This window comes from Protobothrops mucrosquamatus, unplaced genomic scaffold (assembly GCF_001527695.2).
Source record: "Protobothrops mucrosquamatus isolate PMUCROS unplaced genomic scaffold, P.Mucros_1.0 scaffold_297, whole genome shotgun sequence".
Lineage (NCBI taxonomy): Eukaryota > Metazoa > Chordata > Lepidosauria > Squamata > Viperidae > Protobothrops > Protobothrops mucrosquamatus.
Window position 1 is genome coordinate 483,971 of NW_015386373.1, and position 21,899 is coordinate 505,869.

Here is a 21,899-nt window from a genome sequence, read left to right on the forward strand (position 1 = left end):
CACATTTTTTCCCCAAAAAATGAATAAGCATACTGGTACACTGTTTCATCATTTTTTCAGTCTGTTAAGTAAATTGCATCATTGGGCTTACTTAAGAAAAAAACCTGGTAACCCCAATGGATTAGTAAGTATCTCAGGAAAAGAGCAATAGTAACTTAAAAAAAATCTGGTGGGTTTTAAACCAGTAATATTCTACATGTTAAGTAATAATTATTGCATGGCTATTGGTCAAGGCTGCTTTAAAAAACATTATAGATAATCCTCGGTTTACATCTATTCATTCAGAGACTGTTCTATGCCAGCTCTAAAAAAAAAATGAAGTTATGACTGATCCCTAAAGTTCTGACTGTCCCAGCATCCTCACAGTCATGTCACAGCAATTCAAGCATTTGGATTCCCAGCTGGTGATTATGACATCACAGCAAGCCATGTCACATAATTGCTATTGGCAACCTTCCTAGACAACTTCCTACAAACGAAGTCAATGAGAAGCTGGCAGGAAAAGTTGCAAGTTGACCTTGTAAGTCGCTTCCATCACTTTTTCTCTCAAGGAATCTGCTGCGAAGTAGGTTGCAGCCCCGTCTAGCTTCACTCCATAGTGTGCCCCCATCCACAGGTCACCCCTACCTCCCCTGCAGCCTCTGCTACCCCTCCCAGGGGCTCTAATGCCCCTCACATTGTTTCTGCCAACCCATCTGCAGCCTCCATCAGTCCTCCTGCCCTTCCTAGTACTTGTCTGTGGCACACCCATCTCCCGCAGCACCCATGCAAACCCCACCTGGTTCCTTCCCAACCCATGTGCTGTGGAATTACAGCTAGGATTGCCATTGCTAAGTGGCATGTAATATCATGCTTTACAACTGCATCACTTAGCAGTAGCAATCTTGGTCCCTATTGCTGTTGTCATAACCTGAGGACTACTTGTAGAGACCATGTTACCCATAGATAGTTGATGAGATATTCCCGCCTCTGAAAAGTTGTTGGTCAAAGTGGCTTAGAAGAAAGAAATGTGCTGCAGAAAAAATGAACAACATCACGAATCCACTGTCTTCATACTTTTATTGTGAAACTTATCGTGAAGTCCTTACATTTTTACAAGGGCTACCAACGAAAGTACCATCAACTTCCCTTAAACCTCCACGACGACAACAGATACCTCTAAGAGCCAGTAGGTCGAGTATCAACAGGGTTTCTACGAAAAAGTGTTCCCTTGACTTGAAAGAACAAAAAGAAACTTGACGTTCTGAAGAAAACGTTCTGAAGAGTTGAAGAAGCTTCTTGGATGAGAAGCGAAATATCTTCAAAGAAAAACAAGAAAGTCCAGTTGCCTCATGGAAAAGCATCTTTGGGACAGGTGATGCTGTTCATTCCTGCAATGCCAAAAGTGGCCATTGGCCTGTAACTAGTTTATGGGGCAACCTGATAATGTGGATACGTAGATAAGCCGTAGTGCTCTATCCATTAGGGCTCATAAAAAATGAAACAATGGAATGTGGTACAAGTTCACACAAACACTGAAGTTGACAAAGAAATGGATGAACAGGATGTGGTGGAGTATTGAGGTAAAAATATTATTTCTTGCACTTTATGTAATGAGGTTATTTGCACATCTGTCTTATCGACTAATTTTTTATATTAGTTGAAGAGCAATTATAAGTTTCCTTTCTAAAGGACCACCAGACATGAACCCTTAATCTGTAATTAAAAATGCAGAGATATCAAAAAATGAAATCCTTAATCAGCAAATTGAAAACTGATTCACCAGTCAAACATGATCTTAAGCTATTATGTTTAGTATAGGTTTGTGAATCTAAAGCATAGTTTACTGTAGCAAATTTTTTTCTTATGTCATCACTGACACAACCACAACAACAAAAAATACAGCTGGCCATTGTCTTAGCTCTCTAATTAATCCTGAGTCAAATGCACAAAGTATAGTCTGTCCTCCTGAGACAGTTGCAAGCCATTGTAAGCCTCAATTAGAATCAATTCGGAGTTGTTTTTTCCAATAGCAGCTCTGTTTTATCTGAATTATGTCTCAACTTGTTTATTTTCAGTTATCAGATCAAAGATTCCATAATCACCATATGATGAAATGATGGAAACTAAAAGAAGAATTGGACTGCATTCTCTCTGATCCACCAAGATCAGTAATAATCACCATTATATTGTGTCTACTAAGCTCAATCTGGATAGATGGTCCAAAGGACATCATGGCTAAGAATATCAAAAATTAGTTTATTCTCCCATCCTAAGACATCATCAAACCAACTAAGAATGTTTTCATCCTATCACTGGACCTGATATAAAATTGGACAGAATCTAAAGAAGCAATGGAATTGGGACAGCACCACAAGGTCCAATAACTTTCTGAACAAAGGTTTTGTAATGCTTTACAGCTTCAGTTTTTTTTATATATATTGACAAAGGTACACATTTCATTATATATTATACTCTATAGTATTAAATACTAATGGAAAATCCTTCTTTTCTGCTTTTGTGGAAATCATAAGATTTATGTGGTCCAAATTTACTACCAAAATAGCAGGCTTCAACTAGCTAAATTCATGCCATTGAAATGCATGACATGCATTCATTAACATTTCATTAACCATGACAATAGTGATTATAAATATTGGGATTAATATTGTCTAAATAATAATTACTAAGCCATTATTCATTATACCCATATTCATTTATGTTTTAAAAATTACAAACTTATGCAATTCATGGTACTGGTTCTTCTGGTTCATATAAATAGTAACTTGTTGCATATTCTTTTTTCTTATCCCAAAGAAGGAAGAGGGAAAAAAGAACTTGTAGTTTTACATAACATGAAGTAACTGTGTTGTTCAATAGGAAAAGTGTGTATAGTTAGTGTTTTATATATTTGTGAATACATTCAAAGCTTATATTGTGAAATGTCTGCAGTTATAAATGTTACAGGATATTGAGAATATTTTAATAAATAAATTTAGCCAACCATGCCAGTATATACATGTTAACTCAGAAATAAGTATAATTAGGATCCCTGCCCACAGTGAAAATTGGGAATTTTGTGAAATGTAGTTCCGAGGCACCTGGATTTTACTAGATGACAAAAGTTATTGTAAAGTAAGCCATTATCAATTAGAAAACCAGTCCTTTTTTGGGTATGAGAGCTACACTGATGGAATGTATTCAGGGAATTTTTTGTGCCAGAATGTTAAATCTCCATTTGCCTCTCATCCACAGATTCTAATATTGATAAAAACCCTGCAAAACAACTAATGTCTTGAAACAGATTCCCTGAAAGTATGGAAAATGCTTCCAAGAATAAGTAAGTAAATGTATACATCTACTCAACTCATGAAACTGTTTCTGTTAACTTTCTTGGCTGCACTAAAGGAAACCCTTAAAATGTATTTAATTCAGATGTGGTATAAATTTATAGGGTTGATAGTGAAATAGCTTCCACTATTATGGTTCATCTCACAGTCAGCCAGATTTTCAGACTAGATTTGGCATTTTTGTCCACCTATCGAGTCCTTCCCAAGGACCAGGGATAGGCTGATGGGATAAATATATTTGATTGACTATAACTAACCAGATTCCCAAACACTGATCAAGTTAAGTGTCATACAAGTGGATAATCATGTGGATAACTTACTTTTAATTCCTGTGATCTGCTGTGCAAAGAAATTGTGGATCTAAAGAGTGATTATTATTAATAGCTATTGCAGGATTCAATCTGGGTCAATCACTGGGACTGGAGGTTTAATCTTCTGAGCTTTCAGAAGACTAAATTCTAGTCCCAGTGACTGACCCAGATTGGATCCTGCAACATTATTCTGGGACATGTATATTCGCCTTCATTCATTAATAGCTATTGTTCGTGTCACTTCCATCACTTCCACTAAATATTCTTATATATATTCAGAACCATAGAAAATATTCTATTTTGTGAAATTGAAAAGAGTTTTATAATACATGTCCGTGGGGTTTTACCATCTGATTTTTCAATGCTTCCTGATGTGCCATCTTTAGGCTAATGATGCATATCAGTTTTAAACCAAATGGATTTGTTCATCCCCAATATTACTGCTCCTCTGCTATGAGACACTGTAGGCATTCCTTTAATAAATGCATGAAAGGGAGTTATTTACACAATTGCAGAACAGGATAGTGATTTCCCAACTAGAAGAGAGGTTTCAAAAGCAAGCAGGTGCATCCTTGAAGGAAATAAAAAAAGTCTGGATGGCGATTGTGACTGTGTTCAATGTTCTACACCTTTTGCAACTGCATGTCCCAATCTCCTTCCTTTTGTATAGGAGCTCACTGTTGGCACACATATAAAGGGAAGGAATCTTGGTCACATGTTACAAACACCATTTAGACTATTATGATTCTCCTCCATGTTACTGAAAGGAAAGATTGCTTTATTGTTTATTTTACAGAATAAGGGAATGTAGAACTTGATGCAAAAAGCAAGCAGATCTATAGAAATTACAATTAGGTAGTCCAGAAATTGAGTATGTGATTACTACAAGTGCAAATATAGTTTTAAATTGCATCTAGTGTAGCTTCCAAAACAATTTATTCTGCTTTTTCCAGATTTACCTTCCAAGTATTTGTACACTTGTAGGATGCACTGTTTTAGATTGATTCAGGCAAGAATGAGAACCAGTTTAGTGTCATGATTAAGGTGCTGGCCTAGAAACCAGAATACTATGAATTCTACTCCCACATTGATGAACAATTGGCTGACTAGCCTATCATTCTGTCTCAACCCAACCCAACTCACCTCACAGGATGTTTGTTGTAAGAAAATAGGAGGAGGAAGGAGTATTGATATGTTTGCCACTTTTAATTAGAAGAGTTTTAGAAAAGGGCAAAAAAGAAAACCAGGAGTCTAGAAACTGAGATTTGGGATACTTCAATGTGAAAAGAGAAGACTAAGGAGAGTGTGATAGCACTATTTAACGATATCATTTGGAAGAAGAATTGGCTGTCACCATCTCAGAATGTGGGACAGAAAGGCAGATGACTAAAGAACTGAGATTGCAGCATTGGACAGATATATGCATGGCCCCTTTCACCCAATGGGCTGAAGACCTGATTGCATCTCTCTCCTATGAGCGGATTGCCTATAGACACAGACTTTATGTAGACAAATATAATGAAATATGGGACTCATTTATAGAAAATATACTAGGTTAAAATATGATAGTTATATATAGTTATATAATAGTTATATAAATATATTACAAACATATCTGTAGTTCAATAATTGCATTAGATAATGATACATCTAATTATAATTATTTACAGCTAAAATGATATACAATTTTTTCTTTTGTTGTATTTTTTAAAAAGAACATTTTCTAGGTGTTCTTTTTGACAATGCATGTATTTTTATCTTTATGGAGTTCCCCCCCCCCATTATTTATCATTTTAAAAAATGCAATAATAGAAAAAAATAAATTTTAAAAAGTTACAGTAAGGCAAATTGCAGTGGAACAAGTAAGATAAATTTCCTAACAAGAAGAACAGTTTAATAGTCCTGCCACTAATCCCCACACTAGTGTTAGGATCCCCTTAAGTCCATCAATCTGTTAGTATGAACCCTTCAAAGGAATCCAGAGAGGGATGAAATTCCAGTCAATGTGATTTCATAGTGGGCAGGAAAAGCTCCAGATATGAGAGGCCCACTAGTGCACCCTCCTAGGTCAATCACATTTGCTGCTGTCAGGTGCAAAGGATTAATGCAGAAGACCTACTAAATGAGGATGTTGGCAGCAATGTAGTACCAGTATCCATATTCTTCTGATGAGCACCAGGCACTTGTAATGTTATTCTGAGATGCAATTATGTTTCCTCATTCTCCTTAGACTATGGGTTCTATGGATGATATGAACAGTATTAGCAACTTTCTATATAAATAAACAAATGAACAAATAAATACATAAATAAATAAATGCATAAATAAATGGAGATCTGATCAAATCTCAACTTCTGGAATTCCTCTTCAGATGACAAAGAGATTAGAGTGTAAAGTCTTATTTCAGTGACAATTCAGGGAGTCACATTTCTAGATAAAGTAAACATATTAGAAAGTTAGACTATGAAATCGACTAAAGCAGGGGTAGGCAATCTTGGCTCTTTTATGACTCATGGACTTCAACTCCCAGAATTCCTGAGCCAGCTATGCTGGCTCAGGAATTCTTGGAGCTGAAGTCCATGAGTCATAAAAGAGCCAAGGTTGCCTACCCCTGGACTAAAGGATAGTTAATGTTAACCAGTGTCTAGGTTCTTGTGGGAGATGTGAGGAGCAGGATGAGAAACAGTGATCGCAGCAATAACAAAATTAACATACACAGAAATGGAAAGTTGGCAAGGAGTGGTAGCTCTCATGTTTGGTTTGAAATAACACAACTTTTCAAGTTAAAGAGGAATAAGAGTATCTGAGTAAAATGTTACTAATCTTTCCAAAAAAACTGTGTCAACAACTTTGTAACCAAAAAGTATCTAGAGTTTACACTGTCAGGACATTCTCAGTTTAAGCTTTCTTAAATGTTGTAGATGAATACCACAATATGTGATGACCATGTATCTTACCTAGATACATAGGGAAAGGAAAATTTATACACCACAATTTAATATAATTTAATTATTCCAATTCAGTTGCTTGTATCAAAGAACAACTGGTGTTTTTGTTTGTAGGTTTTGTAGGAATATGTGTTTTGCCACTGTAATGAACAAATTGCATGACTTTCTTCAAATTGTTCTTACAGAAAATATGATGCTTAGAATATTTTGGCATTTGGTAACTTTTTAAAATCACTGTATCCAAATATTAAGTATTTCCCAGAATATTGTTATTATTCTATAGAACAATGACAACACAAATAAAAAACCCAAAGTCTCGGTTCCATGGGTCAAATTAATATCTTTCTTCTATTTTCTTTCTAGCCCATGACTGAGTTACTTTTCATAAGGCTAGGAATTGAATAAGTCATGGGAACGTGTTTCAACCTGTAGTAAGAAAACTATAAAGGTTTAGGAGCAGCTCATAATAGACAGATCCCTTTATCTTGAACAATTTGTCCCAAAAATAAAATAACACTTTCTTAAACATAAAAGACTAATATATAAACTAAGGAATTCAGTTCAAATCCCTTTTTGCAAGAGCTGCCTCATATGGCAGGAGAAATATGATTATTGAAGGAATCTGTCATTTCATTTGTATTAAATCTGATAGTATGTTCTGAGTTAAAGTCAGCTGATCTTGACACTTCACAGTTCCTATAAATCATCCACTTCAGTATATGGATGAGCCTGAATGTACAGACAGTCCTTGCTTACAGAGCATTTTTGAATGTCTATTTGAAATTGTGATGGTGCTGAACAAGTACTATTTATGACCTGTTCTTGAAGTTCCAGCTATCACACCACCTCCATAGTCACAAGTTCACAATTTGGGCACTTGTCAATTGACTCATACTTAGAAACAGTTGCAGCATGCTGGGGATCACATGATTACCACTGGTGACCTTTCCTGGCAGTTACTCACAAGCAAAGTCAATGGGGATGTCAGCAGGGAAAGTTGCAAGTTACTCAGGTAAGTCTCCCCCATCCAGTAGCACTTCCACCAGGCCCCAAATTCCCTCTTGTGCACTGCACATCTCTCCCCTCCCTCCCTAGCCGCAGTTACAGCCAAAGCCACAGCCACAGCCAGGCTGAAATCGCTCTTGTGCACCACTTACCTCCTTGCTGACCTGCTTGGTAGCTGCCTGGGACTTGCAACTCCTTGCTGGCTTCTCCACTGACTTTGGTTGTTGGAAAGTTACAAGATCTCTACTTACTGGCCCGAGATTCTCCCTTAACAACAGCAACAGAAGCAATACAGCTCATCAGTTGTAAATGTATGTGGGAATGACCTTAGGAGAGAGGACGAAGAGCTTCAGCCTAGAGAGCACTCTGATAAATGAAATTTGAGTCCAAAAGAGGAGGCGTAGCAAAAATGCCTCCTTAATTTTCAAAAAAGTAAAAGTGAGGGACGAGAGGAATACATTCAAATTTGCAAGATTCAGTTAATGTCACCTTATAATAAAATAGAGCAAGTACTCTTGGTTGTGTTTCTTGTCTGGACTACCTCACAAGGCTAACATTAGTTGATATAATCTTCTCTTGATATAATCTTCTCTTGATTCTTTTCCCAATGATGTTAATTAAGGTTGCTTTGAAAAAGGTGTCTTTAATCCACTATTTTATCACAAATGCAATCTTACAGAAAAATTATTGTTTTATCTCTTACCAAACTGGGCAGAAGAACATTGTGGAGAAAATACACCCAGGTTACCTCTTTTGTGAGCATAAGCCAAATATTACTGATTTATAGATATCAGAGTTTCCAAAGACATCAGATTATTGCACATTATTAATTACATGTTTATCTGAGTCACTAGGGCAGGGCAGCAAAGATCTGACACAATTGTTTGTGGGTTTACTTTTTTTCTCACACACTCAATTAAAACGTATCTACTGATCTTCAATCTATTCATATACTCCTTTCATATGATTCATCTCACATGCATACTCATCTATAGGTAATCATTGTAAAACTTTGGGGGGAAAAACCCCCACCAAAGTAATTCCTTGTTTGTACTTTGCCTTGTTCTGTATGCTGACCTACTGTATATATTACCAGAAAATTATGCTCTACTGGTTAATAAAATCGATCCCAAAATTATAGGAATAAGCAGAGTGTAAAAGTTAGAAGCACAGGATATGACTTGAATTTTTGGAGCTTTATAGAGGTTCCTAAAATCAAAGAGTTTAAATTTCACTAGTACTGATTGTGCTTCTTCCCTTTATATTTTCAAAACCACCTGATGCTATTCAAAGATACTTGAATACATCCCAGATTTTATTTTAAGAATAAAGAGGACACAGAAGGATATAATCTTTTCCAGCCCAGAGTTCTTACAATGTGTTGAAACTCCCAGAATTCAAAGTCACCATAACCAATAGCCTTCCTTTGGAATTCTGGGAGCTGCAATATGGTTCTTCACATGTCTCCTGCATAACAAGTATATAAAAATAGCCCGCTGTTATACAAACACTAAACACTGAAATATGGCAATATTATTTTCTGGAACAACTAGATGCTACAAAATAATGGAAGGGTCCCTTCTTTTCACAAGTCTATAAATAACTATCAGAGACTCCTTTATAGTTCCACTCCTTCTAGGGGCTAATCTGGTGAACTGGTAAATATGTCAGACAAGAAGGCTTCCTAGTAATATGAACATGGAACATAGAACAATAGAGTTGGAAGGGACCTTGGAGATTTTCTAGTCCAGTCCCCTGCTTGAGTAGGAGAACCTATATCTTTCAAACAAATGATTGTCCAGAGTCTTTTTGTTTGACCCCCTCATCTTTGTAGCAGTCCTCAAATATTGGAACAGTGCTATCCTGTCCCCCCAGTCCTTCTTTTCATTAGACTAGACATACCCAATTCCTGTAACTGTTCTTAGTACTTAGGATTCCATTTTTAGAAAAGTCAGAAAGTTCCCGCCTTAATGTGTTTTTGATAGGCAATTAAAATTGTATGCTCAAACCTTTAATACTCTCTGCTCAAACCTTTAACCTTTAGTACACTCTGGCTTGTTTATTTATTTAGACATGACCTTATATGATAATAAAAATTATTTGTGTATTAAATCAAAATACAATTAAAGGATAATAAAAGCAGCACAATAAGCTCAAGATAAAAATCAGCAATAAAGTTAGTAGAAGTGCAGTAAATTACAGGACAACAAACTGCACAGACTTCTAAAAGTATCATGTTGAAATTTAGAATGATCCACTGATTGTAGGAAGAATCAGGTCAAGTAACTGCTTGGTTTTTGTTTTTCTAAACACAACACATAGACTATGGAACTACATGTTCTGCATCACCCAGAGTTTGTGAGAAAGTTGGCCATATAAATTTTATGAATAAATATGTGGTAATGGTCATCAGTTTTAAAAGGAAACTAGATAAAAGCATGAAGGAGGAAGTTATCTATGGTTGGTAGCACTGAAAACTGATGATGTTCAAGAAGATTTTAAAGACGTGGTTGCTCTCCTAAGCCTTGAAATAGGTTCATAATGATGCCTCTGTTGGACAGGGATCTGTCTGTCTGTCTGTCTGTCTCTCTCTCTCTCTCTCTCTCTTCAGGCCACATATGAATTGTATTGTTTTAAGAGTATTTCTTAAAAATATTTTTGTGGTATTGTTTTTTAAATTGTAAACTGCCTGGAGTTGTTAGGAGTTAGGTGATCACCAAGCTGCTGAAGCAAACAAAATCCAAGGCAGCACAGCCTAAACTCCAGCTGCTAAGAACCAGTCCGTTAGAGACAAACTACCTCCCACAGCTCATGTTCCTCTGGTTAGCATGCGTCAAAGAAAGCTATCCTAATGGGTGGTTGTATCAGCCAACTTAGTTAAGAGTCAGCCCCACCTGTTTTGATTGCAGCCTTATGCATAAGGAATGGCAAATACACATGAAATACTACCTAGCACGAGGCAAAGTTATTTTAATTTAGGGCATAATCTTTTATCAGCCTAAGATGATAAAAACCCCACCAAGCCAAAGACAATAATAGATCCAGGAGTTATTCCCAAGGTAACTGGGTAACCTGGTTCCTCAGGAGAGCAACTCTCCTCTCCAGGACACCACAGCATTTTCAGTATCTCCATTTTGCATTGACTAAGCCTCTTTCAGAAGCTCATATCCCATGCTTAACACTGCTGAAGAACGTCTGAACTACAGGTAGTCCTCAACTTACAGCCATTTGTTTAGTGGCCAAAGTTACAATAGCACTGAAAAAAGTTGACTTATGACTGGTTTTCAGGCCAACGACCATTGCAATATCCCCATGGTCACGTGATCAAAATTCGGGTACTTGGCAACTAGCATGTACTTATGAACAGTTGCACTGGGGTCGTGTGATCACCATTTGTAACCTTCCCAGCTGACGTCCAACAAGCAAAGTCAATGGGGGAAGCTGGACTCATTTAGCAACCATGTGATTCACTTAACAATCATGTGATTGCTTCACTGTGGCAAAAAGGTGGTAAAATGGGGTGCAGCTTACTTAACAAGTTAGGAACTTAGGAACAGAAATTTTGGGCTCAATTATGGTCACAATTTGAAAACTACCTGTATATGGGTGGTGGTTGACCCTTTTTACCTTAGTTTTAATACTACACTTCTCCATGATAAATGTTAAGTAACATTATTTTAACATAAACAGGACAACCCCTTGATAAACAAAGAATTTATACATTAAAGGAAGCAACAGAGAAATTTGAACAACATTCCTCACATTTTAAAAATATATACAGCTGCAGGCATTTGCTATCTTTCAGAAAGAAGCACCCACACCCACATCCTCCTATCCGTACCAATGCAGGAGGTCTCAGGCAAATAAAGTGTTTCCTACAAAAGAGTCTCCTACATTTGCACAGCTGTGGCCTCCACAGGCTTGTGCTCTTTTTGCCAGAGTGATGGAAACAGCATCATGCCACAAACTCTATGACCTTCACATTTGCATGCATTTAAGTAAGAATTGCATTATAATAGATGTCATATCAGTTCTGCTCTCTCAAAGCACAGGATGTGGGTTCAAAAACAGCTTCTACAAGAAGGATAGAATAAAAGTCAATGTAAATTCAGTGTTTTGTAATAAGTCATTCTTGGCCACCAAGGTGCATCCAGAGGTTAGCCAAATAAGTAGCAATTACTTTACTACTAGTTGTCCCCTTCCAAAGCTGGAAGTCAAGGAGGCAGAATCATCCATCAACATAGATGGCTTTGGCCATCTGAGCCACGTGAACCTATGACTACCTAAATTACCGGTTACCTATTGCACCTGCTGGAACCAGTTTTACAGCTTTAACTCATATAGCTTTTGACTTCCTCTGCATCTTCTTCAGGTTGGAGAGCTTTAGTAAAAGGGGGGCAGGAAAAGCTGGGCATATCTAGAGGACTGATTACAGTTACAAATTGTTCATTCATTCCTAGCTGGTCTTGAGATCCATCCAATATCCTGTTGATGAAAAAATCTTCACCAGGGTCCAGTCCAAGCCGGGAATAAACAAAATGGAGACTGCTTTAAAAAGAAGGTTGTAGTTTATTGAAGAGGAGAGCCAGACAGAAAGATGGTTCTGGAAGAACAGAACACATGTAGCAGGGAGTGGTGGTTTTTTTATACCTTCTGGGGCTCGAGGTTATTTCCTGTTCGAGGCTTTGTATTTCCTGTGTCATGTACTTTGATCTGAGTACGCCCTTTTGGTACTGGTGGGTTAATCCTATTATGTCTCCTGTCCTTAAAATTTTGGGGGGGTATGTAGATTTTAGGTGTCTTAGTCTTCCTAATAGCTTCCTGGCTTCAACCTTCCTGAATGGATTATTACATCTGCATTTCTAAAAGCTGCCCTCTGCCTAGTTTCTGCTTGGGGGAAAAGGGTTGGGGCTGGTTTCTGTCTTTTTTAAAGATCTTCTCCATTATTCCTTTGGGGAAATATATTCTGCCTTTTTAATATTTCCCAAAATATTTCCTTCTCCCCACAATCCAGTATCAATCTTTTACAGTGTCAACTTCCTTCCTCCATTCTGATATAAAGAATCGACGAATATAAAGCTTTTACAATGTGAACTTCCTTCATGCCTTCTGACATTTTGCTGAAGTAGAAGGTTGGGTAATAAACGCTCCTTCCGATCTCGCTCGCCTCTGGAAGCCCTCAGACACTGATCAACGATTACAATCGTCATTTGTCATCTCATGCTGCGGGGATAATTTTTCAACTTCCCCATCTAAGTGTCAGCAGTGGATTTCCTGGCAAACCCAGGTCTGAGACGGGCAACAATTCGACATAAACCAAGGTCTGGAGACGGCGGGCGGGGTAGTGTGTGTGTGCGTCTGAAGCATGCGCTAGCCTTTTGCCTCCGCCGCCCGGGAACCAAGCAGTTTAGGTAAGGCAATTGCGCAACTAGCCAGAGTGAAGGGAGCCCAGCTTGGCCTCCCCACTGAGAGGGGGCGGAGTTGCGGTGGGGATACCCGACGCCTTTCCGAGCATCTGTAGCGACGCCGCAACCCTCCTCCAGCGAGCCCTCCGCACCGTCCCTTCCAAAGCCAACCAACCACTTGGAGAGACCCGCTGCTCACCAGTATCGCCAACCGAAGCTGCCCTCCGGCTAAGCGCAAGGCGAGTGCGACAGCTGACGTAGCCCTTCTCCATTGGCCCCGGCCGGCAGCACATGCTCAAGACAGCTATATAAAGACACCCCGGCCTGCACCCTGGTTCTCCGGCTTCGCTTGGTGCCTTTCTGTCAGCTTCCTTGCCTCGGATCTTCTCTTTCCCAGCGGAGCGACTCTTAGCATCTCCGATTCGGCGCAATGGCTAACATAGAACCTTTCTTAGGCAAATGGAGCCTGATCTCCAGTGAAGGTTTTGAGGATTATATGAAGGAATTAGGTAAGAGGGAAGGGAATTGGGAGTGCTGTCAAAAAAAAAAAAAAAAAAAAAAGAATGTAAGGGAACTATGACAAGACTAGAAAAATTAATTCTCCACTACAGATCTTGGATTCCTCTCGGGCAAAATATTTAAAAAAGGATGTGGGTGGAATGACTGAAAAATAGGGCAATTAATAATAATAATAGCAACATGGATAAATGCTTCTGTAGGGATGTCAGTGGTCATATTTTCTTGGTACATACTGTATATGTTCCATTCTTGTATTCTTGCATATATCTTTTATTCAGAGATGCAGGTGGCAGTTTCCCAGTGCATGTGTGGATCTGCTAAGTACAATTGACCAAAAATTGTTTAAAACTGTGTAATTTACCCTACCCTGTGCCCGTCATCTTTTTTTTTTAAGAGAAAGGGTGGCTTTGTTTAAAATGGCTGCTTTGGATTAAAATGAAATATTGATTGTAGCTCAAAAACTGTCTGGGTTTATGTGTAGTATGCCTCTCTCTCTCTCTCTCTCTCTCTCTGTGTGTGTTTGTGTGTAGTTGTCTGTTTTGTATGTATGCAGTACTTGGCATTCTGTTCAGTTGCTGTGCAAAATGTGCTTTTGAGCATGCAGCCCTATTTTTCTAAAACATACATATGGTTTTGTCATCTAGGTTGGAGTGGTGGATGATGATGATGAAGAGTGATATTTTTCCCCTTCTGGAAGCCTTTAAATGTTTGGAAATATGGAATTCTGAGCTTTGTGTCTCTTTTTTCAGCTCTTAAAATGCTCTCTGTCCAAAGTCTGCGAAGGCGTTCTCAAACAGCTTTTATAACAAGCACACAAATAGACTTTGTTTCAATGGAGCTGATGAGCAAACTAAGATTGCAGATGGGCTGCATGTGAAAAGTGTGTAAGAGAAAAAGAAGGAAGATGGGACTGAATGAGTTGAGCATGTGGGGATGGCTTTAAATGAATACAGTTGCTCTTTTCTTGAACTTTTCTCAGGGAAGAAGAACATCCTTGTGATTATTTTATTAGAATTTTCTCTTCCCCATCCTGTCCTTGTGGATCCATTTCACTGAAATATAGAGTTCAGTGATGATTGTTTAATACTTTTGGTTCCTGTAGCCAAAATATTGCACAGTGAGCTGAGTTCTGGAGCCCATTTAAATTAAAATATACTACATTTTCATTGGTCTGCACACCATATATAAAAAAATAGTTCCTCAACTAGGAACGCCATGCTACATGCAATACAAAAAGTCTATTCCTAACCAATATTCCTGTTTTAAGACTAGACATGGGAAAATCCAAAACTCAGTTGGAAAATATAAGCCAATTGAAATGTAGCAATTTTGTGGCCTGCAAATCTGTTGAACCCAGACTCCTGGAATGACACAAACTTCATGTTTATGGGAGTCAAAATAATTACTCTGTATTGATTTTTCTCTGCCTTACCAGAAGTTGCCATAATAGATCATAGTGAAAAGAAACATACTGACATATTGTAGAATGATTTTGTTCCAATCCTACTGCAGACTTGTGAATATGCTTTTTTCCACACAAGCATTTTAATTTTGGATACAACTCATTTTAGCATAGGGTGAGTTTTACAGAGTTTTGCAAGGGCGATGTGTAATTAAAATTTAATGAGAAGGGACAGGAAGCTCATTGATGGGAAAACTCCCTCTTATGCAAGATAATTAAAAAGATAATTAATCTTGTGTGAGAGTGTCTATATAATGACTGTGCTTGGCTGAACCTATATAAAAGTACATTTTCTCTCCTTTTGGCAGGTGTGGGTATGGCGATGAGAAAGATGGGAAATATGGCCAAGCCAGATGTTATCATCACCAGGAATGGTGATACTTACACAGTCAAAACTGAAAGCACTTTCAAGACCACAGAATTCAACTTCAAGTTAGGTGAAAAATTTGATGAAAACACAATAGATGGTCGAAAAACTCAGGTAAATGACTGTAACCCAGGAACACACCAAGTATATGATATGCTAAGCTCCTTAACTATTTGACTCAATGACTCTTGAAGTCATATAATGTCATTACCTCCATAAAAATATAGACTCTGTTCTTTTAACTCAAACATCTCAGCAGTAGCAGTGCCAAATTAGATCCTTGACTTGCAAACTAGCCCATTACTCCTAGGATATACCCAAATTACCCCCAGTTTAAGAACTCTGTGCTAACCTGTTTTGATCTGAATACTGCTGGAGAACTTTGTAACATGAAGAAACTAGTTTAAGTTCTTAAGCTTGGTCTGCATGCTTAAGAATGCCCACTGAGTACCAGCAGAACCATTTACACCATAAACAACATTGATTGCCAGTTCTCTGCCAGCAGAAAAGTGCATCTATGCTCAAGTAAAATTTTTCATGCATCAGTTGATGTTGTTTGGTCTCAGTTCTTAGATCAAGACTCATTTGTCCCAGTTGTTTTAAGAAATCTACCTTCTTCCAAAATCTAGTTTGGCAGTTTTCTGCTCCTGAAAGACCATTAAATGTGGCTCTAGGGCTAGGCCACAAAATAATGCCATCATTGCCATAAAAAGTTAAATCTAACAAATATGGAAAAATAAGGAGTTTGGCACTGGAATAAAGAACTTCTCTAGACAGTGTATTCAGTGGTCAGGCACCACCACATCGTAAAAGGTGCTTTTCTGTTCAGTAGTGATACATCTAGAGGAGTTTTGTCACTCTTCTTGTGTATACAATCACACAGATACGTGTATCCCTTTCTTGTCATTTTGTGCTCATTTTAATTGTTATAGCCAACTTCTGGTGGCTCTGTTGAACTAACCCTTTGAGCTGAATCTAGGCCAGAGTCAACAGCCATTGTATTCGCAAAGTACTGGGATAAAACGTATTACTCTCAAATTACATACGTCTGCAAAGGCAATTGTGAGAAATAAATAAAAATCTTAGAAATAAAGCTCAAACTTGAGAATGAGTAATAGAGAAGAGTTTTGTAGACTGAAGTTTACAAAGATTATTTTTACCTGGATCCACTGTATAAACCAGGAGGGCTGATCAGCTTGGGGGTAATTTCTATGTGGTGTTTATATTTCTGTGTAAATGTCTCTAAGCTTTTTTTTATATAGTGTCAGGCATGTCGATAGCCACTAAGTTGGGGATGTCTGCTCTAATATATATTTTTCTGTCAGTTTTTTAGACACATAGAGGAAAAAATGAGTGAGCAGGAAACTAGTTACAATAATCAGTGTCATTTGCCTGGGAATAAGTAGAAAAGAGTAATGTATTGAAAACATTTCAATCCATTTGGAAATCAGGCTTTGATCTTACACAGAATCGGGTGGATAGTGATGCTGAGTATATTAACTGAATTTCAATTTCAAGCAATATAATACTTCTACATCATGCATCAATTTCTAGTATTGTAGGTTTATTTTTTATTAGTATTCTGTAGTTTTCTGAAATTTGCTATCTTTCAAGTGTTGGGTAAATCATCCTTATGATCTGTGGTCTAAATGCAGATGAGTTTGCATGGTGTAGTGGTTAAACAGGTCCAGATATGGGTTGTGGCTGTTAACATATATGTTCAGTCTGGAGTTCCAACAAAGAAAGAAAAGCTATAAAAAGAAAAACAGAAATGTGTTATTTCTAGTTTAATGGATACTTCTTTTGTTTAGAAAGAAGAGGACCATCATATCAAAACTATAAATAATCACCAATGGCAGCAAAAAGTTGTAGCTTGTATTTTCTTTCCAGCTAGTGGTTGCCTGGATTTTTGCAATCTAGATATGGTAGCCCTAAAGAAATTATCATCACCATCTGATTCAAAGTGCAAAGAAGCAGAAGAAACAGTAGATCATATATTCATCTTGTGCCAGAAGATTACACAAACTGATTGTAAACAAAATAGAACAGTTGTGAAAGTGATTCACTGGAACATCTGTAAAAGTTATCTTGTGCCAGTAATATGAAATTAATGGGAAGATATAGCTGGAAAATTAGTTGAAAATGAGCAAATTAAAATATTGTGAGATCTCCAAATTGATAAAGTCTTGGCTCATAAAACATCAGATTTAACTGTAGTTAAAAAGAAAGAAGTGGGCATGTGGCGATCGAAAGAATAGTAGAATACAAGGCAAAGAATGGGAGAAAATTGCAAAGTATTAAGATCTAAAAATCAAAGTTCAAAGATTATGGCATAAACCAACTGTGGTGGTCCCTGTGATGGTCAGCATATTGAGTACCATACCAAAAATGTCTTGGATGGCACTTAGAAAATATGCACATTGACAAAATATAATTCTGCCAAAAATTAAAGGTCACAGTGCTTGGATCTGCACACATACATTGTGACATCCTAGATTCTTGGGAAGAACTTGATTTGTGAAGATCAACACCACTAAAAAACTAGGCCTGTGATTTCACATTTTTGTCTCTATAATAATATTAATAATCAAAGAACTTCTGTTATCCCAGATTTCTGGGAAAGACTTGATAGTGTATAAAAATGCCAAATCCAGTCTAAAATCTGACTGTGTGACCAACAACAACAACAACAACAATTATAATAATAATAATAATAATAGACATTAAGCACACTAAAGTAAAAAAAAGATTAGAAGAGAATACATGGAAGTGAAGAAGATCTTAAAATCCAAGCTTAGTGGAGGAAAAGCCATCAAGCAAATTACCGCAACTGGAATAGTGGACTGGACTCAAGCAGAACTGAAAGCCCTGGATAGGAAGACCAGAAAAAATCAGGACAATTAATCGTGCTCTTCATCCACATAGCGATGTTGACAAACTTACCATGGAGCATAGGTGGGCATGTAATGTGCAAGTACTACAGACAGCTGAAGAAAAAAAAAGGGCATTGAAAGAATATTTGAAGAGTGGTGAAGAAGATGTACTGAAACTAGTGCACCATGAAGACTTACTGAATACTTCAGATAGCAAACTAGCCTAGAAAAAAACACCAGATGAAGAATAGAAAAAAGACACAGCAAGGCAAAATATCATATGTCCATCTCACACACACACATGCACACACACACACACCCTAGCTGCACGCTGTGTACTTCACCAGAAATCCCCAACAAGCAAAGTCAATGGGGAAGCTAGCAGGACACTATTTTTTACAAAAGAATTATTGGAGTAGGAACCACAGTTTCACTAAAGCCTGTAACCATCATGGAACTTCAGAAACAGCAACCACAGCAGAACAAAATAGAGTAGCATTATTGTAAGAGTTCCAGATTAGCCACAAAAAACACAGATTTACCCATTGTTTTAAACAGCAGCAACAACAAAACAAACATGTTTTTCTGCTGAAAAAATGGAAATAAATGTTCTGCAGTGGGAACTGTAGAACATTGAGAGTAGATACATCATAATGATCAGAGATGACTTTACTATGAATCAAAGGAACACAATTTGGGATGCTGTTAATAATAGGAATGGGGACAACATAGTCAAGTCCATCATGGGACAATGAACTGAGACATTCTCACAGTGGAACCCCAAGTGAAGTGATCAAACCCTTCTAGTATTTAATAGCTTAGTTTTGAGTAGTTGGTGTTCTGTGCTTCCTTTTAATACTCTGCCTTTGGCTCAAAATGTTTTGGCTGTTCTTCAAGCTACTGGTAAAGATTGCTGCAGGTTTTACTGTTAAAAAATGTACAGCTGCATAGAGCCTCTACAGTATGTTTAGTTTTTCCACTGATGTTTTTAAACTGAATTTGTGTTTCCGATAATATACTGATGGCCAAGGGTGTTGCTGTTCTCATGGAGAATTTGTGAAAAATGTTTTGTCTTTCTGCCCTTGCCTTCAGGGGGGAAGAACTTGGTCAGTCAGTAGGGTGTGGAATTCTTGGATCAAGTTATGCTTAAGAATTAGATTGGATGCAGGCTTGGAGAGAAGCCACAATACTAAAAACCTAACAGAAAACAGGAGATAGCAGATATATTTAAAGTGGTATGAGAGTATTGCCTTCTTTGATCTGATAAAAGGAACTTTCCACATAGTTACAAATTTGGCACCTGCTGAAATTTTCCTCAGTGTGTAGTCAAATATTGCATACGGTTAGATGAACCATGTAGCTGTTATAAAGCTGAAATAAATTGTCACTCAGGAAAAACACTTTGTATGAGCAGGAAGGGCAGTATTTAGGCAAGCCTTTCCCTGGATAGTAATCATTTAAACAAATAGATATAAAATGCATAGTTGCGTAGTCCTTTTATTAGAATGAAGCCAAATAACACTGGGCACACGTTCAGTTCCCCAGACTTCTTCATCAGTCAGAATGTTATAAAAAGCAGTGGATGGAGAAGAAGCAAAAAATCTTAAAAGTTCTTGAAAGATGTTGCAGTCATAAAGTGTCTGAATAGTTTGCCTCTGATTTTGATTGTGTATCACACTGCAGAACCAGAAGGGGGAGGGCCTTCTCTGTGGGAGCTCCCACCCTCTGGAATGAGCTGCCCCCAGAGATCAGGGTGATCCCTGATCTCCCTTCCTTCCGCCGCGCCCTCAAGACGTGGCTGTTCCAGCTAGCGGGACTGGCCTAGGATAATTTTTAAGAGGGGTTTTTAGAGGGGTTTTTAATCATATTTTAATCAGACAAATTTAAATATTTCATTTTAATTAATTTTAACTTTGTGATTGTTATTGGTGTTTTTAATTGATTGTCAGCCACCCTGAGTCCGCAAGGAGAAGGGCGGGATATAAATTCGAATAATAAATAAATAAATAAATAAATAAAGCCTAAAAACCATAGTTTCATTTCCTTTAGCCTCAAGACAAATTGAAAATCAACACTTGAAAGAAGGAGCACAATACCAAAATTCTGTCTTCCTTTACAGACCCTCATCACTTTAGATGATAACAATGCATTGATCCAGGTCCAGCAGTGGGATGGCAAAGAAACCACAATAACAAGGAAGATAGAAGATGGGAAACTGATAGTTGTAAGTAGAATTTTCTCTTTTATGTTAAATTTGTACACTATAAATGAAATGTAACTTACCTCAAATATCATAAATACCCACCTACCTTATCCTGCTTCAAAACAATCTGTTTATAAAAAGAGAATGAATGTACCTTTTTATTTTCCAGGAATGTGAATTGAACGGTGTCAAATGTACTCGTGTTTATCGAAAAGTATGAAGAACTTGATGTCTATGTTGGAGAGTGGCAGATCATTCTCGAAAGAGGACTAGTCCATATTTTTTTCTTTCTTTTTCTTTCTAAACTAGATATTTTTAAAAAAAAAACCATCATGTGCAACAGTGTTGTATGCAATTTAAAGTCTTTGACGACAATGATTAAATTTTAAAATGTCAAAAGAGATATTGTAACTGTGTTATTAGTTGTGAAATATTTCCCTTGCCCTTTTAAGAAAGTTTAGGAAATTGAAATTAGATAAATCAAATGGTAGGAAAAGTGTTAAGATATATTCACAAAAGTATGCTGGGCACAAATATAATGTGAACATGTATTTTTCCCTGAAAGCAGACCTCATTAGTTAAGATTATTACACTGCACTAAGTAATTACATAACTTGTTTCTATTTGTAATATGATACTGAAACTTGCCATTGTGGGTTATTCAACAAACATGATTAAATGAGGCTATGATTTAGAATAATGTGTGCATCTGTTTATTCTATTTAAAAAGACAACACCAAAATCTCTTCCATGTATGCAATTTAGCTGAAGAACAGTTTGAACTGCTGGAAACTGGAAATTCAATCAGCCATCATTGGAAGAGCAGTTAAACACAGACCATACAAGAAGTAAAAAAAAAAAATAGACGTGGCTATGATTGGCATACTGTAGAGTAGTCTTTTTCCAAACCAGTTTCAAAGTTGCAAATCTACCATATTGGAATTACACCAGATCAGAGGACTACTACAACAAAGCAAACACTGTGCCTACAGCATTTGCTTTGATCCCAGGGCTGTCTTTCTTTGAACACAGAGCCAATTTATTTATAAATCTGCTGCATTTCAAGAGGAAACACACCAAGATTGGTTCCATAGCGAATGGAAGGTTTGCAGAGCTTGGGAAAGGTAGTCAGTTTCCAATGAGGGCAATTCTTGCCTTATACAACTACACAAGACCATTGAAATCTCTGGATCAAATAGCTGAAAGTCTGCTGTCAGTTATTGTAGTCTTTCTTCAGTTCATTTTCACACAACTCTTCCAAGCAGCTGTGGGAAGAAAGCATTTTTTGGGAGGGGGAGGGATTATCCAGCTTTGTTCTTGATTCTGATGCAAAAACTTGTAGGATGTTTTCTTGTTTCCAAATGTGCTACAGCTTTAAATGCTAGAACCCCAGGCGGTTCCCATGAAGAAATGACTCCAGTAAAGCCACAAAACTTAATTTGATAGTTTAACCATGCTCATGGAATCTTACAGTTTC

At 37.4% G+C, this 21,899-nt stretch overlaps 1 protein-coding gene across 1 annotated transcript; it reads left to right on the forward strand.

Moving 5' to 3' along the window:
* The first annotated feature begins 13,014 nt into the window (after nt 1-13,014).
* On the forward strand, nt 13,015-21,119 carry LOC107302903 (fatty acid-binding protein 5). The gene is made up of 4 exons (XM_015832066.1): nt 13,015-13,507; nt 15,288-15,460; nt 20,339-20,443; nt 20,592-21,119. The coding sequence occupies exons 1-4, from the start codon at nt 13,429-13,431 to the stop codon at nt 20,640-20,642; spliced, it is 408 nt and encodes a 135-aa protein (XP_015687552.1). The 5' UTR covers nt 13,015-13,428; the 3' UTR covers nt 20,643-21,119.
* The last annotated feature ends 780 nt before the right edge of the window (nt 21,120-21,899 follow it).